General features: G+C 37.8%; 5 protein-coding genes across 11 annotated transcripts; 1 reads left to right on the plus strand and 4 right to left on the minus strand.

Moving 5' to 3' along the window:
• Positions 1-11: 11 nt before the first annotated feature.
• LOC105702085 (gephyrin) lies at positions 12-3,106 on the minus strand. Of its 2 annotated transcripts, none has more exons than XM_012429363.1 (11): positions 2,883-3,106; positions 2,495-2,642; positions 2,245-2,432; positions 1,956-2,172; positions 1,607-1,882; positions 1,477-1,543; positions 1,301-1,415; positions 964-1,239; positions 759-898; positions 491-678; positions 12-410 (listed from the first exon to the last, which is right to left on the minus strand). In XM_012429363.1, exons 2-11 carry the CDS (start codon positions 2,501-2,503, stop codon positions 168-170), a joined length of 1,719 nt encoding a protein of 572 aa, XP_012284786.1. In that variant the 5' UTR covers positions 2,504-2,642; positions 2,883-3,106; the 3' UTR covers positions 12-167. The 2 variants fall into 2 exon arrangements, with proteins under 2 accessions (XP_012284786.1, XP_012284785.1); XM_012429362.1 differs by having other exon boundaries at positions 2,495-2,646.
• A 114-nt stretch (positions 3,107-3,220) lies between these two features.
• On the minus strand, positions 3,221-7,578 carry LOC105702082 (CLK4-associating serine/arginine rich protein). Its single transcript, XM_023432814.1, is given in 14 exon segments — positions 3,221-3,448; positions 3,534-3,836; positions 3,971-4,076; positions 4,139-4,202; positions 4,746-4,794; positions 4,877-4,984; positions 5,057-5,485; positions 5,487-5,900; positions 6,013-6,086; positions 6,190-6,365; positions 6,460-6,675; positions 6,748-6,923; positions 6,995-7,092; positions 7,316-7,578. Coding segments are annotated over 14 exon segments (2,364 nt in total). The 5' UTR covers positions 7,448-7,578; the 3' UTR covers positions 3,221-3,429.
• A 58-nt stretch (positions 7,579-7,636) lies between these two features.
• On the plus strand, positions 7,637-14,939 carry LOC105702057 (breast cancer type 1 susceptibility protein homolog). 4 transcript variants are annotated; one of them, XM_012429291.1, is made up of 7 exons: positions 7,637-7,673; positions 8,567-8,781; positions 8,898-13,024; positions 13,119-13,183; positions 13,268-13,967; positions 14,061-14,178; positions 14,334-14,939. In XM_012429291.1, exons 1-7 carry the CDS (start codon positions 7,663-7,665, stop codon positions 14,513-14,515), a joined length of 5,418 nt encoding a protein of 1,805 aa, XP_012284714.1. In that variant the 5' UTR covers positions 7,637-7,662; the 3' UTR covers positions 14,516-14,939. The 4 variants fall into 4 exon arrangements, with proteins under 4 accessions (XP_012284714.1, XP_012284712.1, XP_012284716.1 ...); XM_012429289.1 differs by lacking the exon at positions 7,637-7,673 and adding an exon at positions 7,916-8,093; XM_012429293.1 differs by lacking the exon at positions 7,637-7,673 and adding an exon at positions 8,100-8,260.
• Positions 14,940-15,059: 120 nt separating this feature from the next.
• On the minus strand, positions 15,060-19,294 carry LOC105702061 (multiple coagulation factor deficiency protein 2 homolog). 3 transcript variants are annotated; one of them, XM_012429303.2, is made up of 8 exons: positions 19,152-19,294; positions 18,888-19,039; positions 18,599-18,820; positions 16,769-16,890; positions 16,483-16,530; positions 16,097-16,308; positions 15,867-16,015; positions 15,060-15,699 (listed from the first exon to the last, which is right to left on the minus strand). In XM_012429303.2, the coding sequence occupies exons 4-8, from the start codon at positions 16,874-16,876 to the stop codon at positions 15,521-15,523; spliced, it is 696 nt and encodes a 231-aa protein (XP_012284726.1). In that variant the 5' UTR covers positions 16,877-16,890; positions 18,599-18,820; positions 18,888-19,039; positions 19,152-19,294; the 3' UTR covers positions 15,060-15,520. The 3 variants fall into 3 exon arrangements, with proteins under 3 accessions (XP_012284726.1, XP_012284727.1, XP_023288612.1); XM_012429304.2 differs by lacking the exons at positions 18,599-18,820; positions 18,888-19,039; positions 19,152-19,294 and adding an exon at positions 18,305-18,477; XM_023432844.1 differs by lacking the exons at positions 18,599-18,820; positions 18,888-19,039; positions 19,152-19,294 and adding an exon at positions 16,958-17,801.
• Positions 19,295-19,990: 696 nt separating this feature from the next.
• LOC105702062 lies at positions 19,991-21,731 on the minus strand. The gene is made up of 5 exons (XM_012429305.2): positions 21,305-21,731; positions 21,015-21,150; positions 20,716-20,868; positions 20,461-20,612; positions 19,991-20,392 (listed from the first exon to the last, which is right to left on the minus strand). The coding sequence occupies exons 1-5, from the start codon at positions 21,364-21,366 to the stop codon at positions 20,212-20,214; spliced, it is 684 nt and encodes a 227-aa protein (XP_012284728.1). The 5' UTR covers positions 21,367-21,731; the 3' UTR covers positions 19,991-20,211.
• Positions 21,732-21,749: the final 18 nt, after the last annotated feature.

Consider the following 21,749-nt stretch of genomic DNA (forward strand, 5'->3'; position numbering starts at 1 on the left):
ACGATATGACATAAGGTTAATAATAAACAAGCGCATCTTCACCTTTGCCGTTCCGGTTTTCTTAATGCGCTCCTTAAATATCATTTTATCGATTTCGAGTCGAAGCCGTGGACAAACCTTGTTTCTTGATGCGCCTTTGTCTTCTTTACGCGTAGGCGAGCGAAACGCTATCGGGCACTTTGATCGAGCCCGATCAGCATGGCTGGCACTATCTCTCCCGGTTCTAACTTCGATTGCTCCGGGGTTCGACCGGGTAACATCAACAGTGCATTAGCATTCTTACAGCTGAGTAATTTACTGCTTATTTGATTACCGGTACTAAAGGCTTTCGGATAAATGTCGGAAGCGTTCCACTGAATGATCGCCCGGGCATATTCTGGCCTGGGGTCTAGATTATACGAGGATGTTAGCTGTAATTTTCAAGTACGATCTTATACTTTAGTCGCGTCACCCAACCGCCTGGACTAACAATTTAACGCGATTGACTTACCTCTGCTTTAATTACAACAGGCTTTGAAGGATTTCCCGATAGTCGGTTCAACAACGGGAGGGCAAATAAGTGAGCGGTGACCATTGCGGAAACGGGATTACCTGGTAAGCTTAAAATGTATCTCATCTTGTCTTTATAGATGCAAGTAGCAAATGTTGTAGGCTTCCCCGGTTTCATATTGACTCGTCCTGAAAACGCAATTATAGGGTCATTCCCTGTTTGGTGTAATGTTATTTTGGCGGTGGCATTAATAAGCGGTAACGTGTACCGAAATGTATCGTAGCCGCGAAATACTTCTGTAGAATGGGTTTCAGTAAGTCCTTGTCGCCCATCGACACCGAGCCCGATGTTATCAATACGTCCACCGTCTCCAACGCATTTTTTACAGCATTAACCATGACGTCGGGCCTTTGAACGAATGTGCATAATTTGTAGATTTTTTGCATTTTTTCCTTTTCGTCTGGTACACTTACTTGTCGATAGCGATACCTAGGTCTTTGGAACCGTAACCGTTCTCTTTCAACATCATCGTCAAAGTCACTTTATTACTGTCGTATATGTGCCCTGGTTTGGGTGGATCTCCAGCTGTTTGCAATTCGTTACCTGTCGACAGAATCCCGACCAGGGGAGGTTTAGTAACGTTAACTTTCGAAATGCCGGTTGCTGCTAAAATTCCTGCTTCGGCGGCACCAATTTTAGTGCATGCCTTTAATATTAAGCTCCCCGATTCTATGTCACTACCGATGGGCCTGTAAATAATAATATAACAATTTAATCGAAGTAATTAAAATATAATGTAATGTTCCTTACCGTATATCCTGCCCCTCGGATGGTGAAAGCAGAATTTCAATTTCTTCTTCTTCTGTACCATCGACAGTTTTTTTTAGCAATCTGGTATCCTCGACCTGAACTACCGCCGTCGCTTCTGCAACAAAGTGTATATTTTAATATCGTTAGCTGTAATACGAATAGCACGTATGATTTACCATCAGGTACAGGAGCTCCGGTGTTAATGCGAACACAACTGCCAGAAAAGAGTTTCACCGATCCAGGCTGTTATAAATAAAGAAAATTAGAAAGGATGAACCTCAATGTTTTAACGTTATTTTTGTATACCGTGTATCCCGCGTCCACCCCACCCAATACTCGTCTTCGGCCTTTGCCATCGCTCGCTAGAACTGCATAGCCATCCTTGATGGATGCTCTGAAGGGTGGTAAGTTACAGGATGAGTACGTATCATCAGCCAATATTCTTCCAAATGCATCTGCCACGTGTATGCGCTCCGTCTCCCCATTATATTCTACGTTATTTATAATTTCTTCTGCAGTATCCATGGAAATCATGGGATAAGGAGATTGTCTGTCTCGCTCCGTTACGTCATTAAGTTGAATCTGATGAATATCGATGTCGAATAATAACTTTTATAAATATGTATATACTCAAACATTCTTTGAGACAACATACCGATATACTCGATACATTGCTGACATCCTTATGACAACAATCTCCACGGTTTGAGTCACTATTTTTATGGGTAGTATTAACTTGTGTCTCCTTCTGCAGTATCAAGTCGACAGCATGTGGAATAACTTCGGCTACAGCTTCCAAACATTCTTTAACTGCTTTCGGAGAGCCGGGCAGATTTATGATTAAGGTTTCACCCCGTATTCCACATACAGCTCTGCAGAAAAATTCGTGTTACTAACAAAATGTGCATTGTAAATATTCTCCTTGAATGCACGGAAATATTTGCCTGGATAGCATTGCTAGTGGTGTTATTTTTATGCCCGCCATTAGAATAGCTGTAACGAGTCCTGGTGCTTCTTTTTCAATAATTTCCTTTGTTACCTCTGGAGTATTATCACGTTTTGTAAAACCAGTACCACCAGTTGTGAGGATGACGTTCGCTTTCAAAGTATCGGTCCATTCCAGCAATATGTCCTGTGTTCGTCAAAGTTAATTTTTTATATACTTTACGAATTGTTAGCGGCTGATATGCTTACCCGAATCATGTTTTGCTCATCGGGAACAATTGCAGTATTTACAATTAAACCTTTCAAAATTTTCCCAGTCTCGGTCTGTTCATTGGTAACCAAGCGTACTAACTCTGGACCACTCTTATCCTTATTGTCACCGCTGAAGCAGGAATCGCTAACTAAATAAAAAATTATTGTAACACTATTAAATTAACATTTGTTGGGTATGTATTCTTATAACTGTAACTTGATTGGAAATAATCGCCCGTGAATGAATTCCTACATAACCTTGAAGTAGATATATTAACCTACAATTACGAGATATCGTTACAATAATAAAACAACATTTAATGTTTAAAATGTCTACATACAGATTATTTCCCCTCGGAAAATTCATATAGTGTGATTAACTTACCGGTTAAAATAGCAAATGTTATAGGAGGCATAGTGTTTTCAATTCGGTTTCTTTTGCAGCAATTACTACCTATGTTGGACACAGATGGTATTTTTCTTACAACACTCGGTTTAATGTAAACACCCTATGATAAAATCCTACTGGATTATGAATAATTTGGTTACAAAACAATTTGCTGGTTACAGCCTTCGAATAAAATAATATCTTATCATATATCTCAGTTATCAGAAACTGGCTCTTAATGCAAAATACTTTTTGTTAAAAAAGATAACAACTGCAACGGTCTCGCAACAGGAACTTTGGTTAAACGTAACATATACTGAAATTCATGAAAACACTTTTTGTATTTCACTTCGTTTATTAAACAAAGTTCATTTAAATTCATAACACGGAACAAAGTCATAATCCTGCGTACATACAATTAGTAAGTATTCTTATAACTTTTCAAAAATTTAACAAGTTAAGGAGGAAGAGCGGGCAAATGAGAAGTGCCTACGGAGTTTTTAAATTCTTTTAATGGACAATGGGGCAACCTCTTTTCCGTTTGTCAGTAATCAACTAGACCTCTGAAACAGAAAAAAATGGCATACTTAAATATATCGACATCTAAATTTTAATTGTAATTAAACATTTACAAAATAAGTATCTTACCGACTACTGCGTGGACTTAAAGAGCGAATCGGAGAATCTCTATAACGCCTCCTTGACTCTTGTCTACTTCTTTCTCTGTCATCTCGCCTATCTCTTTCCCTCTCTCTTTCTCTTTCCCTTTCCCTTTCCCTCTCCCTTTCCCTATCTCTTTCGGTATCCACCTCCAAATCCCTTATGTCCCTGTCTCTCCTATCTCTCCTAACTACTTGGTGTCGAGGGCTCCGACTCGGACTAGGTGAGCGTGATATTGACGATCGAGAATCGGAACTGTGTCCCTCGTATCTGTGTCTTCGTTCTCTCTGCCTAAAAAAAGAAAATAGAAAAACAGATTCTGTACATAGGCTTCGTCACCACTAAATTCATAGACTTAATAGCGTCTCTATTATTGCATATTTAATATTTTATGTATACACATGTAACGGATTGATCGTGCTTACTTCCTTCTCAGTTTCAGAGACATTTCTCGGATTTCATCCTCGCGATCCTGCCTCTGCTGTTCCATCTTCTCCATTCTCAGTTGTTCCGCTTTCTTGTCAGCTTTGTCTAAAATACGCACAGCAGCGAATAGCTTTGTAACGTTCAAGTTTACACAACACCCGACTTACATTGCCTATTTAGCAGGGCCTGCATTTTCTTCTTAAGCCGCTCTTGAGGTGTGATTTTCGTCGACTGAAACATGAAACTCTTAAAGAAGTGTTACTCATAGATGAAAGTATTACAGATATTACTAAAATGGCTGATAATAATATTCTTCGGATGTAATGTGACCTGCGGAACATATTACACGGGAACAATTTATACAGAAGCTACGATCAATTGAAAACCGTTGAATGAATAAAAAAACGTGATGTCGCAATTTGAATTAAACCAGGTCAATCTCGATGCAACGAAAAATAAGGGCGATACTATCCGTCCGTGACTTTTTGGAGCATGAGCATTAACACCGATGACATTGAAATATTCATTCGTGAAAAATGATCTCTAACTGCTTGATCGTATCTTAAATGTGATCCTGCCCTACGATACAACTAAGTGCACAATCTCGGTTAACGTGAAATCGATGCACGATCGATGTCTGATACCCAATCGAGTGAAAACGAGAAGTAATCGTTGAAACCCCTCGTTGTAAATGCAGTTAAAGTAGCTCAATTATGTTCTGTCTCTTTGTTCTGAACGTTAAGTGACTAAGAAAGCGTTACGGTTCTTACTGACTTTGTGTCCGCCACCAGAATTTGTACTTAACCCTGCCTTTGGTTTGTTCCTAGGGGAAAAAAAAAACGACCAAAATTATTCCACTGGATTAAACGAAGAAGATTAGATTTTTAAGACTAGACATAACTTACACGTTAGCATTAACCGTCGGAGGCTTGGGTGCTGGAGGAACGTTTTTTTCTTCGACATCTGATAATTCCAATTCCAAGCTGGACGATTTGCCACGACGACCATAGTATCTAGGGATAATAGATGTAGAACTACACGAAATAATCCCTGAAACTTTTCACGGATCTAATGGGAGATTTTACCTCGGCAAAGTGGGGGCTTTGTTTTCAACGCTTCTGGATCGCTTGCAGCTGGAACGGCTCCTCGACCTTGTTCTAGACCTCGTTTGCGACTTGCTTCTCGAGCGTGATCTCGATCTGGACTTGGATGGCGAATACCGTCTTCTGCGGTAGCTCTCTCGCGAATTACTCCGATTGCGCGATTTTGATCGTGACCTTGACTTTGAACGGGAGAAGCTGCTCGATGACGTCGTCCTCGACCGTCTCTGACACGATCGCGAGACGGATCGTGATTTAGAACGCGATATAGATCGCGATCGTGAATCTCGTGATCTACTTAGACTTCGGCAGCGAGAACGTGACCTCGTGCAAGATCGCGACTGCCGTCTCGAATGACTTCTGGTCCTAGATCTGGTCATTTTTCTGGGTCTCGAACGAGTTCTTCTAGTCCTGGGTAAAAGTTGTGCGTGAGTTCCTCCTACCGATAATATAATTCCCTTTTTCCTCGAGAAAGAGAGGGTCATACCTGGTTCGTGATACGCTTCGCCTCCTGTCCCGCGATCGATACGATTTAGAACGGCTCAAGGAACGGGAGAAGCTTCTCGATCTAGATTTTGAAACCCTTCGATGCGACATTCGGTCATTGAAGGTTGGGCTGTTTGATCTCCTTCTTCTCAAGTGCGAATAATTGACTCTTCTAGGGTTTGTAGAGGTAACGTGGGAAGAACTACCATGAGCTTCTTCCTCGCCACCAAAACTTGTAATGTACGTGATCTGTCCGGTATTTACAGGTGACATCGATCGAGAACGAGATTTGGATGACGACTTCCTATACGGATTGTATTCTGGGCTCTCCCTCGCGGCATAGCTGAAATGGCATCTTCTATTAAGACCGATCGACTACATTTATAAGATCGGAGTAATTATAATTCCATTGTAACCTCTGGAAGCAGTTCCCATTATTGTATTACAGTTATTACCTTGGAGGACTCATAACTCGGCCAATCATCTTTTTCTCTCTGAAAGCTCGCCTTTCTCGTCGAGATCTTCGACCCTGACAATAAAGCGTAGTGAGTTATGTTGCCAAGAGTATTTATATGAATCGAGGAGGCCAGTTATGCATGTTATATATCCGAGGTAAACAGCTATTTCATTACCGAGTACATAGCCTTCTCTTCTTCCTGTTTTCGAGCTTGCCTCAATGTTTCTGCCTCTTCAAAATCTTGAGTTAAAAAACTGAAATAATCTGCTCCTAGGAGTCCATATTTTTGTGCTACTTGATTCATTTCGTGTGCTTGCGATGGTTCGATTTGAGATACGTCCACGCAAATATCTGACGGATTAAAGCAACGATTGACAGGTTTGCATAATCTGCATATCGTCTATCCGAATAAGTATTCTTAACTTGTGTCTACGGTGCAACATACCTAAATCTATGTCACTATCCTCATCCTCTGCTTTTTCATCTGGGGTAGTCGAATCGTTGGGTTTCACAGATTCAGGTATTGGTTCTTCGGTTTCATAATTATATCCAATTGCTGCATTATTGCTAGATTTTTTCTTCTCTCTTACCGAATCGGGCTTAGTCGAAGATCCAAACTGTTCCTCCAAATGAATTTGATGCAGAAACTTTTCTTCGGTTACTGAGAAGTGATTATATTTAAATAAAAAGAATATCTAAAAATAGTACAATACTTTATACAATAAGTACGAACCTCCGAGAAATTCATTCTGAACGATTATGCGATATCGTTCGTAATTGATATGTCTGTCCTCGCTTGTTAATGCTATATCTACGTCAATGGTATCGGGTGCTTCAGGAATCCAATCGAGATGTGCTCTCACGTCAAATCGATCGATTAAGTTATCTTCGTTTCCTTGCCAAGGCATCCTAATGGCAATTTAAAATTAACGTATTATATCGTACAGATGTTTTTATGTCATATGTTGACAAATACATACATATTGACTGGACTGTCCGCAGCGGTCGCAACCGCAGGATCTAAGTGTATTTTACATGGCCTCCCATGAAGTTGAAGAAATTGCGTAGGGTCGGACTTCTATAAAACAATTAAGCATTACAATTCTCTTTTAGTTATTAAGTCGTTTTCAAATTATAACTCTACAGAATTTACATCTCAAGGAATAAACATCTGTACGCAATGATCAACATTGAGGTTAATCGTATCACCCTAAAGTTTGATGATTTTAAACATCAAAGGTAAAGCATAGCAGTAATAAAAACGAGAAACGTAATCCAATGATGTTGTATGAAACTCTTACAATTTTCTCGTAATAATCACGGCGACGTTCGGCTCGTCGACGGTAATCGACCAACATCCCGCGAATCTTCTTTTCTTGTTTACGAGCTTCGTGCCACATCCTACCACCTGTCTTTTTCACGGAGAAACTCATTTTTGATGGCAACTGTCCTATTACTACAATTCAATGAAAAATCTAATGATTTAACGAAGCTTCCATTTGTGTAAATTATATGAAAAGATGACGAGCTGCTGACACGTTCGCCTTTTACTTTTGGCAGACATGTTGGCAGCAATTGGCAGCAGTTGGCAGGATGGCGTCGCGCGGCCGCGCGCTCAACACTCGACGCACTTCAAAGCTTAACACGGATGCAATCAGGGTTGGTAATTCTCCATTTTCCAAGGTTTTATTTTTATATTGCGTAAACAAAGTAGTTTACCGTAAAAAATCTTAAAAAACCAGTAAATTACGTTTCCAATATGAAATAAAAAATCACTGATTGGTGCACCAGGTTCCGTAACGTGCCATAACGTCCATTGAATATTTTCATTACCTTCAAAAGGTTTACTTTCTATCACTTTCTATGGTAGAACGTAGTTCATGTTACTCCATACTTGGCGGGAGTAGCAGACTTTATTCTTCTCAGTTTTTATTTAGATAATTATATTTAATTTATGATTAAGGAACACCTGTAAGGGCTCTTGTATTAATTGATATTAATCTAATAACAAGTAATGGAAATAGACAAACTACTAGAAACGGTGAGATGTATGCAAAAATGTTTGGAGTGTGCTATCTGGTAAGTTTGAATGTGTCGTTTTCAAACTAAAGTATGTATGTACATACTTGTTGCTCTCAAATGTCGGATACCGAAGATCAATGTATGTACAAAACAATGTGCAATTTCTTGCATTGCCCTGGGTTACGTATCGCTCAATCATTAAACGTTTTAGTGCAGTAATGAATGTAAGGAGTAACCATAGTCATTATTTATGTAGCATTGTACATTAGCAATGTCTGTATTGCCTGAGTCAGTGTTACTTTTTTAAATTATTATATTGCCTTTATGCCTCTGTATAGTACGTAGCATTGAATTTATCGCAGTGATTCTTCTATTGTCCTTATAATAGGATGCTTGGTTTCAGTTACGTCCTTATTTCGATTCATTTACAATCATTGCGGTAATTTAGAGTATCGATTGTATTCTCTGAAATATTTATGTGTATTTTTTGTTTCATATAATGCCGTTGCGATTTCACCAATGTCTTTTAGTTTAGAGACACTTTCAGTGCCTGCAAAAACAAGATGTGGGCACACGTTTTGTCATACCTGTATAATGGACGCTATAAAAGATCCAGGTGCTCTATGTCCATTATGCAAGTCAAATTTAACAAGACGAAGCATTTCCAGGGATAAATACACAATTAAATTTATTGAACGGTTTGAAGAACTCGTGCATTCCATTGAAATTGATAGCGGTCTTGATAGTAAGTACATAAAAACACTAATTTATATTAAACAATGTATGACAATGATCACATTAATTATCATATGAACATAAATGCTAAAGTCTTTTATTAATTTTACATACTATATTTTACAGTTACTTCTTATCTAAAACAAGGAGTAAGGGGGATTGGGTATAGGAGTTTTGAGACTCACGCAACGTCGATAACAAATGAATGTGCATTAAAGAAAACAACAACACATGAAAATGCAGTGGAAGAACATGTTATTGAGCATCCGTATTCAAAAAGAGACTGTAATAAGGGAAACAAAGAAATCATTGAAGATAAAAAAATTCCTGAAGTATTGAAGAAACATGAGTTAATACCTTTAGTTTCTAACCCAAAAGAAGTCGTTCAAAACGATAAGCATAAATTGATTGATACTAATGTAGCATCACCATCGTATGCTAAGCTTATGGTTAAAGGAAAAAGTAACTATTCATATACTTCTCCAGTCAAGGAGAAAGTTATGGACTGGCTTAAGAGTACACAAGAATTTAGGGAAACGGTGGACGACGGTGAGATTGCAATAATATTTGAAGAAAAAGCTTTATCTGAAGGTAATGGTCCATTCTTTGTAGATAAATCTTTGCCTGTTTTGGACAGGACAGATGTTAGCGCTGTCGAACATAAAAAAACTCGTGTTTCAATACAAAGCTCCCCGAAGAAAAACTCTCCCAGTGATAAGCACAGTAGTATTTGCAATGAAACCCTATATCACAAGAAGTCAGAACACTCCGAAGAGACAACCACCAAAAAATCAGATAGTACTTTGCAGATGGGTAATACACTGTCTCATGATCAGCAAAAGTGTGCACAGAATAGCTCTGTGGAAAATCAGGATCATCCCAGGACTGTTAATAATACCACTGTAATGTCTTCAAGTTCAACAAAGCAGTCCTGGTCGAGAATCGCGCAATTTGGAAAGAAAATGCAAGATAAGAAACAAAAGTTAAAACGTTTAGATGTTAGCGTTGAAAGTAAATCTTGTATTCCAAAATTAAATGTTGAACCATCTCGTGTCTTACATGAAAATAATGATTATAATGAAAACACGAGATTGGACAAAGCCTCTGAGCAGTCCAAAATTGCAATAAGAAATGAGACAACTCCATTAAAATCAATTATATGTGATGATTCTCTAAATGTTAATACTGACCTTAGCCCTCCAATATTAACACCAGTATATAGTAATATCAATGAAAGTATCGTAAATCAAAAAAATATTTTTGAAGATGTTAATACCTGTATTAAAGAAAGCCAGTTGCCAGAGTCACCGACCAATTCGCAACTAGAAAATTATTCACCTAAATTAAAAGTGTCGCTTTCTTTATATAGTCCTGACCAAGTAAAATTCAGGAAAAAGCGTGAAGCCAATAATTGCAGACCTTTCATGTTGAACGGTACATTATCGTCGGGACAGGCTTTAATCCAAACTGCAAGTAAAAATAACAGTGTCAACGAAATAAAAATGATATCACCAGCAGTTTCTGAAGGATCGACAAGAAGTAGATTGGCACTTCGTATAGAATCTGACAAGGAACGCGCAATTAAGGAGAATAATAGCAAGATCGCAGATGTAGTGAAGAAAGGTGGAACGTTGCTGAACTTAATTGAGAATGCAAACAAAAGGCGTAAAGTGACATTTATAAAACTGAGTAACATGACCCCTAACCACAGAAGGAAAAGAGTAAAATTCTGGTACTTGGGTCCACTACGTGGGAAAGGTACACTAAAGTGTTTTGTTACACAAGAGACTTCGGTAATACGTGAACATCAATTGGAGACGGAAGGTGACGTACAAACGAGCTCAATGCATAAAATCAACTGCATAAACTCATCCGAAGCGATTGGCGATACAACTCAAATTGAAGTTGGGCGCAATCGAGTCTTCGAGACAGTTTCAAAACCAGACTGTACGGTCAAGCAAGATAAAAATCTGAACTTGAAACAAAGACACGCAAAAGTACTTTTTCCAAAAGAAGATTCACAACTGCGATTGTTGTCTTCGGAATCACCTGCAATCGAATCTAATTCTCTTTCGACGAATATACTTACACGAATTTTTAATGATACGCATACAGCACTTAATAATGAAAAGGACAAAACCTGCACAAAATGTCCAAATAAAGAACAAAATAAAATTGAAAGTTTAAAGATTCAGGAATCTGAGTTAACTAACACACAAATCGGTGATACAAGTAGCTCAAGGAGACAAAGAAAAAGGCCTTGTTCTGTAATTACCGAAGAAAATATTTCCAATAAGTATTTTACCTATAAAAGCGAAGAAAATACTTTAAAGAAAATTAATATGTATTCGACAAGTAAAGCTGCGAACAAACTGGAATCTTCTGAGAAAAATCCTGATGGAAACTGTGATACTATCACATTGTCGAGTAATGCCAGGTCACTTGAATCGAGTACAAGGCGAAATTTAAATTTCACGGAACAAGAAGATTCCAATTCTGTAATGAAAGAGATGCGAGCAGTCGCTTCGACATCTAAACAAATGTTAAAAGAAGTATCGGCTCAAGAGATAAATGAAAACATATCACGGATTAACACGCATAGGCAATCAAATGTGTTAAAAGAGAAAGATTTCTGTAGCACTAAGTCGGAGGACGATCTAGTAGACAGGGGGAAGACATTTGGATCGTTCGAAGGGTCGAAAAAAAAATACAAACGCATCGTGCCTTTGAGTAATTCGGAAACGGACTCTGAAATTAACGACGTTAATGTAAGACAAAAACACGAAGCAACAAAAAATATGACTGCAAAGAGGTATTACACCAGCGACAACGGCGGAAACGAATCCGGATGCAGTAATAATAGCTTAGCTAGTAATAAAACGATCAAGCAAGTGTCGAAAAAAAAAAGAACCAATTCTCGAAGTACCTCGGACGACGATGGGTCGGACGTGCGGACGATACTAAATGACTGGTGTGCCAGTTTGACATCGTCCCAGAAAGAAAAAAACGCCAAAGATAAAGTCGTAGAACAGACGAATGTTCATTCGGGTCGTCTGCTCAGGGAGAACGGCGTAAATAAATCAAAGCAAGACACGTCACTTGATTCAAGTCAGGAAGTAACAGGCATCGATATCGATAAGTATTCGCTATTGAATCAAGCAGAAATCTGTAACATCGTTGGGATTTCGCCGATTGCACGAAGAAGTACAACGGAATACCGCGATGCGTCGAAAACTTTGAAAAATAGTTATCCCGTAGAGACGGAGGAGCAGGAGGTGAGGAAGGGTTTAAAGGAAAACGAGACATCTACCGTCCCGTTTACCTCCACATCGTCCAGCGTATCCAACATGCCGGCAGTCTCGCAGTCTGCACAATTAAGAGGTAATCTTTCAATCGATGGCAGTATAGTGCAGGATACCGAGGCGATTGAGAATTCCTATGAAATTGTAATGGACACTGAAATAGAACCACCCGAAGATGATTCTTCAAATAATCAGATTAATTTGGCACAACGTGTACTCGGGCTCGAGGAACGTAAGTCACAGAACGCCTCACCGAATGCTACTTACAAAGTTAGCGGTCCTAAGCAAATTTATCCTGACGTGTCACTTGCACCAGAGGGGCCGATGACGGAAACCGAAAAGATATGCATCTTTCCCGAGACCGTTAATTTAGACGAGGAAGAAATGTCTGAAGCCTTTTGTGACTCGAGTCAACGATCAAACGAGTGCCTATCTGGCAAACGGTCAGATTTCCCAAGAGTGGCAGCAAATGTCTTTTCCAATTTTGTATCCGCCAGTCCAGAGAAACATTCGGGTACCATTTCCTGCAAAGTAAATCATTCGAAGAATGTAAATAATAGACAGGATCGATCTTTGCCTTCGGATAGCACCCCTGACTCTGTTCTAAGTAAGAAGAAAATCAAAAGTACCAAAGACTTACATTTTACTTCTACGTCTAATTATAACGAAGTCAAGAAAAGTGCACCCGAAGAGTGGGCACAGAAACCACTGGGGGAAAACCTGAATTTCGAAGAGAAGGATGTGATCAATGAGACACCGATGGAGCAGGACTCGTTAATGAACATTACGCAAGGACAATTGTATATGCGTCAATTCGAACGGGATTTGTTTGGAAATAATAAATCTGACGATGAACGGCAAAACGTCTTACATAAAAACGGAGGTAGCCAAGAAGCAATAAAGACGACCACCATCGATATAGTAGCATGTACCGAGAGTGAACCTACAAATGTGAGTTCCATTATTATGTTTGGGGAAGCCATTAGTACTCCAATTCACGAAATGAGGGAGGATGATCTGGATATCGCGTCTTTATATTTTTCAGATTTCTGAACATGAAACCATGGATTACGAAATCATTGAAACTACGCCGGAACGAAAGCCGAAAAGGTAGTTACGTCTTTTTTCACTAAAAAGAAATTAATTTCAATTTACTTACAATGTTCGTTTATTTCTAACGATGAATTATCTTAGATATGTAACATCGGATACGAGCTTGAGGTGTCCAAGGCGATTAGATTTATCGCAAGCTAATGAAATAAGTAACCGGATGAACCCTGTCAAAGATACAGCAATATCCACTACCGTCAAAGAAAGTCCTTCGAACGAAAAATTTCTGGAAGATATGAAACCTGCTCATCTTGTGGGCGAAAGGACATTTCAACCACTACAAGAAAGTACACCAAAAGTCACGTCTCGTAATCGTTCGTTTGCAGGCATCACTTCAATTTCAAGCAAAGAGCAAAATTGCAAGGCAAATGTAGATCAGCAAGTTGCAAAGAGTAAACTTTGTTTCGCTTGTAGTCAGCTATCGATTGCACAAATCGAACGTGTGAAATCCTTTGCAAAACTTGTTAATGCAAATTTCACTAACGTGTATAAGCCTGATGTTACTCACGTGATAATGAACGCGTGTACAGAAACTAATTCAGTGGATAAAACGCTAAAGTATGTACAGGGAATAGCTCACAAAAAATGGGTAGTTGGATATACGTGGATTACTGACTGTATAAAAGCTGAAAAGCTACTTAATGAAGAAGACTACGAAGTCGTTGATAACTCGACATTAGAAGCAGGACCTAAAAAGTCACGACTCAGGGAAAAAGATCTGTTCGAAGGGTTTGCTTTCTTCTGCATCGAACCGTTTGATCATATCCCGATCGAAGAGTTCGAGGTAAGACACACTTCATGTTATTACGCTAAACAGTTCTTCCTCTAAATCAAATCGTCATTCATCGTATGCAATACTTTTGTTTTCATTATTTAGGATTTATTAATTAACACCGGAGCATATGTTGCGAAGACGTTTAATGAACTTGCTGCTATAAAGAATAAATTGAAGGTCATAGTTACTCAGGCTTATGCCCATGAAAAAGAAATTGTCGGTGAGTTTGAGCTTCTCAAAATTAAAAGAAATATATTCTCACTAATAGTTGGAATATTTTTACTAACACAGCATTTAGTAAATGACTTATGAAATGACGTGATCGTTGCTCGTAGAATCATAAATAGTCACAGTAACCAGAAATTTCCATTATAGAACGAGCCAGAAAAGCGAAAGCTGTTCCTCTAGCGTACGGATGGGTAATAGAATGTATCAGTCAATATAAGCTCATTTCCCTCCTCCCATTTATTCACGAACTATCAGTTCACGACGTTTTAACTCTTGGTCTACCAGAAGAATTATTACAGGAGGAAGAAAGTCTGATAACTTCTGAATAATCCGGAAAAATTACCTAATAATATATGTATATATCTGGGAGTACATTTATTAACTTACTTATTGTTTCTCGTGTATTCGATGAATAGGTGCAACAATTTTAATTCATTTACTAAAAAACTAATGTAGAAGGAAATAATATATTAATTTTGTATACGATATTTGTAATATACCGCGTTATTTTGATATTTTTAAGTATAATTTTGATCCCTTACTGGTGTTATAGTAGTATTATATTTTGACACGAGTAGTTAAAATATTTCTTGTTAAGTACATTGAGTTTAATGTTAAAAGACTTCGTTATTCTATGTATATATATATATATGTACGTTTATAACTGCGTAACTAAAATTAGCCCTTTCAGTAACTGCCGTTAATGTAATTAAAATGTAGTTGTTAAAGTAAAAATGTTTATACTTTTTTATATTTAAACTTTTATCTTTGAAGAGAAATGATATTGTGTCTGTTTACTGATAATAACCCTTTAAACAATGCACTATTTTAAGGCAACTAAATTTATTCTTGGATTCAGCAATTATCCAGATATTTTACAAATATCAATGTCATCATTTATTTATATATGAAATTACAAGATTTCATTAGTCATAACATTTAATGATAAAGATAAACTGATTTTACTACAACTGAATTACTGTCCGTATACGTAAGTATCAAATTTACAGGTCATTTCACATTCTCGTTTTCGAGACGCACCATGTGACCTATTGTTGTTAAAAGCAAAATAATTAGAATCAACAGACGTGACTGTATAAAAAATTACAACAAAGATAATCCATAATCTTGCTATCCTCTACGAACGTTGATAAACGAGTAACTCTGTATAAGTACAAATCAATGAATCTTATATTATATGTGAAGCTATCTAATATAATGTAATTTTTACTTATATAACTAAGATAAACCGAATTTATCCGACAAGTGAAAAATTAAAATGTCTGATACTTAACGCCCATGCCTTTGTACAGTTCAAATTTACATCTAAGAAATTAGGAACGTGTGGTCGCAGCAGCCTTTTCTTGTGCTTGGATAAATTCTGGATAATCAATAAAGCCGTCCTTATTCGTGTCATCCATTCCAAGAATAGGATCGATTAATGCACCTAATTCATCGTCTTTAAATATTTTATTAGGTACTCGATGAGCACCGTGCTCCTTATCATCTTGTTCTGTAAAAATATTTAATAGGTAAAACGTACCGTGAGTTTAAATATGTTTCGTGAAATATATTTTTCATAAATACTCATATCGCATCAAAATGCTTCCTATGAGTATTATAAAAATATAAAAAAATTAGATCACTCTTCAATCTTCAAGATTAATCATAACTACATACCATGCCAATGGAAGAGCGATTTAATAAGTTCACAGCCATCCAATTTATTGTTGTTGTCTGCATCATGCATTTTAAAGTAATGAAATTGTAATTCTTGATCAGTCATCTTACTTGTATCCATCGGAACGTCTAAGTGTTCCGCAATATGACTAAATGGTAGAACACCGATAAGTTACCAAGTACAATTTAAATGTATCGATAAGTAGTGATGGTGAAAATGTTCAACTTACGCTTTCTCCTGAGCGATATTTGCAGTATTTAAAATCGGCTGATATCCATGATCGTTATGCTGTTGCGACGGAGGTGTTCCTTGATATTGTTGCAGAGGCACTTGTTGATGTTGTTGATGCTGATGCTGCTGCTGCTGTTGCTGCTGCTGCTGCTGCTGTTGCTGTTGTGGATGACCTTGTTGCATGGGTACTTGTCCGGGAACTTGATGGTACTGTTTTAAATTAAAAGGATAATATCAAATATTGTTCAGGAATATGATATAACTAAAACTGTTTCATGCGATAAGAAATTTCTCACAAAAAAAAATACATGTTAACAATTACAAAAAATATTTATACGTTATTTTTAAGTTATGAAATATCGTTTTATAGAAAATTATTATAACCTGTTGTTGCATTTGTGGCATTTGGTGCATTTGTTGACCCACCGACGGCTGGAAAATGAATAAATACAGAAGTAACTATTGCTTCTTTCAATCAAACCGTATTTGATATTCGTTGTTAGATTTTCATTGTTGCGGATCAATATGACCATTAACTTTAATTATATTCATTAATTTATAAGATAACAATATAAAAAGTCCTATGTAGATGTTAAGAAAAAAAGAGCAGCATAATGAAAAATAAGTTTTGATTAAAACCATATGTTAGATTATTATCATTGGAACTAACCTGTTGATAGTGTTGTGGAGGTACTCCAGGGGCAACTCTTTGACCCTGTGCATATGTGGAATGATATCCATGGAACCCGATTACAAAAACCCATAGGACCCAGTACATTTTACTTTGTAAATCTGGAAGAAATAGAATTTTCAGAAGCCGAGAGACGAGGTTGCCGACAGTGGTCGACAAAACACTTGCCTCCAAAGATAATGATCGGTATCGAAGCACGCGGATATTCTAGGACGTAAATACGAATTGAATCAGTCTATTAAAGTTTGCTAACGCCTCGCTAGCTGTTTGAATTCCTTGGATTTTCGCAATCCACAGGGAACCAACTCAGCAGGAAATATTTGAGGTTACCGCCACGTACGCCACAGTCAACATATGCCGACCACGATGCCAGGTGACGTTTGACAGGTAATTCAGTGAGCGGTAGAATAAGAGAAGGAGAAACGTCGGACAATATTTTATTCGGCAATTCAGCCTGCCTTTCCGAAGAGTGTAGAGATTTGAGCATAAGTTAGCAAAATATAGTGTAAATAACAAAATATCATCTTTATTTGGACATGTATCCTTTTTTAATTGGACCCATTTTTCTTAACTATATATTTTATAAAATAATTATTCTTTATGTTATTACTTGTGTTTTGCCATAGCTCGGTCAAAATATTTTATATCACTTAGCTGAGTAATACCTCGAACATGCAGTTTCTCAGTCGACATTACATATGTTCATTGTTGGTTGTATGCTGTGTCTAAAAACTATAAACGTGAAATGTACAATCGATATATTTTCACTTAAAACATGCAATTCCCATTAGTGTTTAATTAATGCTGAGGATTAGAAATTTAGTACAAGAGTACAATTTCAGATAATAAACTCTGTACAATAAGTATGACCTCCTAGAAATTCCCAAGACGTTCGATGATTAAAAATAGGTTTTTGAAAATTTAACCATATGCACCGCAAAATTTTATAAGTCCGTTATTAGATTACGCATATGCCGTTAGGAACTCTTGTGCGGAATTTCTTAATATTAATAATCATTAACTTTTGGACGCGTTTTTACATAAATATAAGCTGCAATTATTATAAATATAGCGGTTAAAGTTGGTAATACAATGGTAAACACCCGTTGCTTGTTCTCGAGAAATTCCTTTTTTCGTTCCTTTTTTTGTTTGTTAGTCTCTTTTGTTTTACCCTTTTGCTGCCGCATCGCTTCTCTGAAAAATGTTATTTCTCTGTTAATCGTTATTAACATTTTTCTAATTAAAACTCGAATACAAGCGTTAATAAACATATTGGAATACAATATCCTCTCTGAAATAAAAGCAACAGCGCAAACCTTGGAAATGAGAATGTAGATATGAAAGTCAAGAATATTCAAATTACAATGCAACCATAGTATTTGTTTTAACAACCAACTCTAACAATAAGTCTAATTATCCAATCGCTTCTTGGATTATAGGCGGATGAAAGTACATATGTACTCAGTGTTTTACATTATGCGGTACTCAATAAACATTTCTACTAAGAAGATTTACCTTTGTATAATTCCCTACCAATTAGTTATGTCAACAATTCAAAGTACTCGGTGGTGAAATAATTGAATAACTGCACCTTGTATGTGCAATTTTGTGACACGTAGGAACGAATCCAATCGTATCACCATACATGAGATTACTTCAGGTTATTTTGAACACGGTGGAATGAATATGGCGAGTCAACGTATAGGGTAAGATTTTTAACCAACCAATCAGGAATCGTAACGTGCTCTTCCATATTGAAGAGGGAAATTTAAGAAGAAACGTATTTGAATTTTGCCCAGGTATACTCACAAGTCCACGAAAAGTTGGATTTATCACTTCACCAAGTTTCTCAGTACTTTGCTAATAATCTTCAGGTCATCGTTGATCATCGACAGTCTATTATTAATGATTTCGATAGATCTGATTCTTATCATCTGATACACGTTTCTTTTGAAGACATTTATGACAATTGTGGTGACTGTATCGACAAACCGATTGTCTATGTCACCTTCTAGTCTCACTGTAAACATTCTAAAATCCACCGACATTGAAGTTCGATATTAAAAGGCGAACGATTAATTCAATATTAATTAATTACCCAGCAGATATGAATTCGAAGGATCGCAATCGAAATTCGATATCCGGTCTTTCGAATGAAATTATCAAGTTGGCCTCGAACTTCTTAACGAGACCATTAATCTTTCCATTTCCACGGATTATCAGAAGATGCAGCAGATACTCATACTCGAACTGCAAACGGTTGAGACATGATTATATTCATTTAAAGCGTGCCACATATAAACCTTCTCATTTCGACATTAATACCAGTTATCTCGATACTTTTCTAAATCTACGAACTTACGTTCAACTCGTCCCATCCGAGGCTGAAATTAAGCGCTACCGAGTCATCGATGATTTCTACGGAAACATCGTCCGTCCTCTCGAAGGTTGAAAGGTTCCAAAGCCGACCATGATCCAAATAAAGGTTCCCTCCGAACTTTCAATTTTTATATTATCGACTACTCTAGCGGTAATAGTTAACTAAAAAGCTAAGGTAGAAATGCCTTACAGGACTGGTCAAATTGGTAAACGGTAGCTCCATCGGATCCAATCCATCGTCGATCATTCCTTTGCCCGAGGTCAGCAAAATCCCGTCAAGAAGCGTCCCGAGGCTCGTTTTAATAATTAAATTCTTCGCAAGATCCCTAAGATGTTCAAAACGTCCCGGTTAGAATTAGAAACGACGTTCGGCACGAGCAGATGCCGGCCAAAGAGAAGAGGAGTCGTACCAATCTCTCGTCAAATTTCCCAAATCATTTCCTGAGTAGGAAAGGACAGGAAGGATTGCCAAAGAGAATCCAGCAAAGTATAAAATTCTCCTAGATCTGTTATCGAACATCACGCGGCGATAACTATGCGTTGTTTTATGATCACGGGTGTCTCGTCTACTTCCAGATACAATCGTTCAACATATTCCCCTTGAATGTCTATTGGAACGTTTAGGGCATCTATCTTATCTTCGTCACGTATAGGGTATCTTTCGGAGATGTTTGGAAATCGCGGTATCGATCGAACGAGGACGGTCTTCGGTAACGAGCGGATTAAACGAGACCAAAGGGTATCCACCTCGGCGCAAACAGCTGTTTGCTTATTAAGGATGAAATAGGGGGATCGTTGTATGACAATTCTGGAGCCTTATTATAAGCCGAGGAAGAAATCATTTTATTCGATCGGACCCGGAGACCGCAGGTCGGATCGACGATGTTTACATCGGACAATCACCTGCGAGCATTTCCCGATATCGAATAATCCTCCCGGATAGTATCTTAACGCATGGAACGCCACTCGGGTAAAGCATAAAGGATATTATCCGTCTTATCCGATGTTACGAAAGTTAGTCTTTGTCGAGCCGCAAGGACAAGTCATCTTGGTCGTCGGGCGAGAATCGCATTTATCTCACGGAACGTGGATTCGATAGCTGCGGTGCCTTGTTTCTCAACGTTTACGATGATCGTCCTTTTGAAAAGTGGAAGGAAGATGTTAACGATAGGAGTGACCAGCCAGTCGACGAGGACGTTGTCTTTCAGACTGACTCGTACAGGCCTGTTGACAAAATGCTTATTAAATATTTCGGCCTAGGCATAATCTGCTGGATTACTTGATACACTTACCCAATACTTTCGGCTTTCAGACTTTCCAGGGTCAATCTGTAGTTGAGGATATCGAATCTTACTTTGACTCGCAGCACCAAAGATTTTCCAACAGCCGTCGCCGTCCCGGAATATGGAATACCAAGGATACTAAGGACATACTTGAAGTAAACCTGAGGGGCATGATATTTTCATCAGTTTCTTCAACCTCTTCGAAGGAGTGATAATTAAGTCTTAAAGTCGTTAAAGATAGAGAAAAGAAATTGAGAGACTTGCGTCGAGGGCTTCGTGATTGGTTCCGATGTCGACTTTCAGGACCTTGTTTCTGTAGGTAGCCGTAACATCGTTGTGACGCACAAAATTCGTCAAATTTCTCATCAACCCCGATGATAAATGCAAATATCCCTTGTACGTAATTGGGCCGCGTCTCTGTGGAATGTAAAACGAATCTATATAGGATATGCCGTGTCATATGTAACGTGATTATTTACACGGTATAACTTTGCCGTTAAGACAAATTCGAGAATTAGTAAATAAAAAAAAACGTAACGTGAGGAGAAACTGGATTTACGTACGATTTTGACCAAATCAATGATATCGGGGACCTTCATGGGATCGAGTTGATGGTCAATCATAAATTTCGCTACATGCGGTATGGCACGGTCTAAAAAGTTGTTTAAATTGACTCTGACCGAAGTCGGAGGCCTGTCCCTAGAAAAATATTTAATTCCGATGATTTAAACGAAATTTAATATTAACATTTTTATAAAGCGGAATTGTCAGAATTTAAATGTACCCAGTGTTTCAAACCGTTTGTTAAGCGGCAAAAAATGAGTTACTGTAAATTAAAAACAAAGGTACGTACGAGATCGAAAACTCAGCCGCGGCGGCGGCGATTAAAAAACCTATTATAAGGAAGATCTTCATGGTAGCCTTAGTCGAACGGACTACTTTCTCGTTGAAAACATGGCTCTCTTATATGAGAGCGGCCTATCAAATCTGAGAGACAATCCGAAGAGATTAAATATAACGTAGTTTTTATCACGCGAAATATCGTCCTTCTCGGCTCAATGACAGAGACGCGAATCTTTCATTTCTCATCGAGTACTTTCACTCGCTGTTCTCCTGGACTAAATGATTTTCTTATTTAACATTATCGAAGTGTAATACAATTACGACATTGTCAAATGGAATAAATGGTATAAAATATTTGTGGACGCTAGATTCCAAATATAAACGAAGGCTGCATTTTATACGTATTGCGTTATGTATGCGCAGATAACTTGCCAGTATCAAAATTCGATTATCAT

Source organism: Orussus abietinus, unplaced genomic scaffold (genome assembly GCF_000612105.2).
Source record: "Orussus abietinus isolate OABI.00-Male unplaced genomic scaffold, Oabi_2.0 scaffold22, whole genome shotgun sequence".
NCBI lineage: Eukaryota > Metazoa > Arthropoda > Insecta > Hymenoptera > Orussidae > Orussus > Orussus abietinus.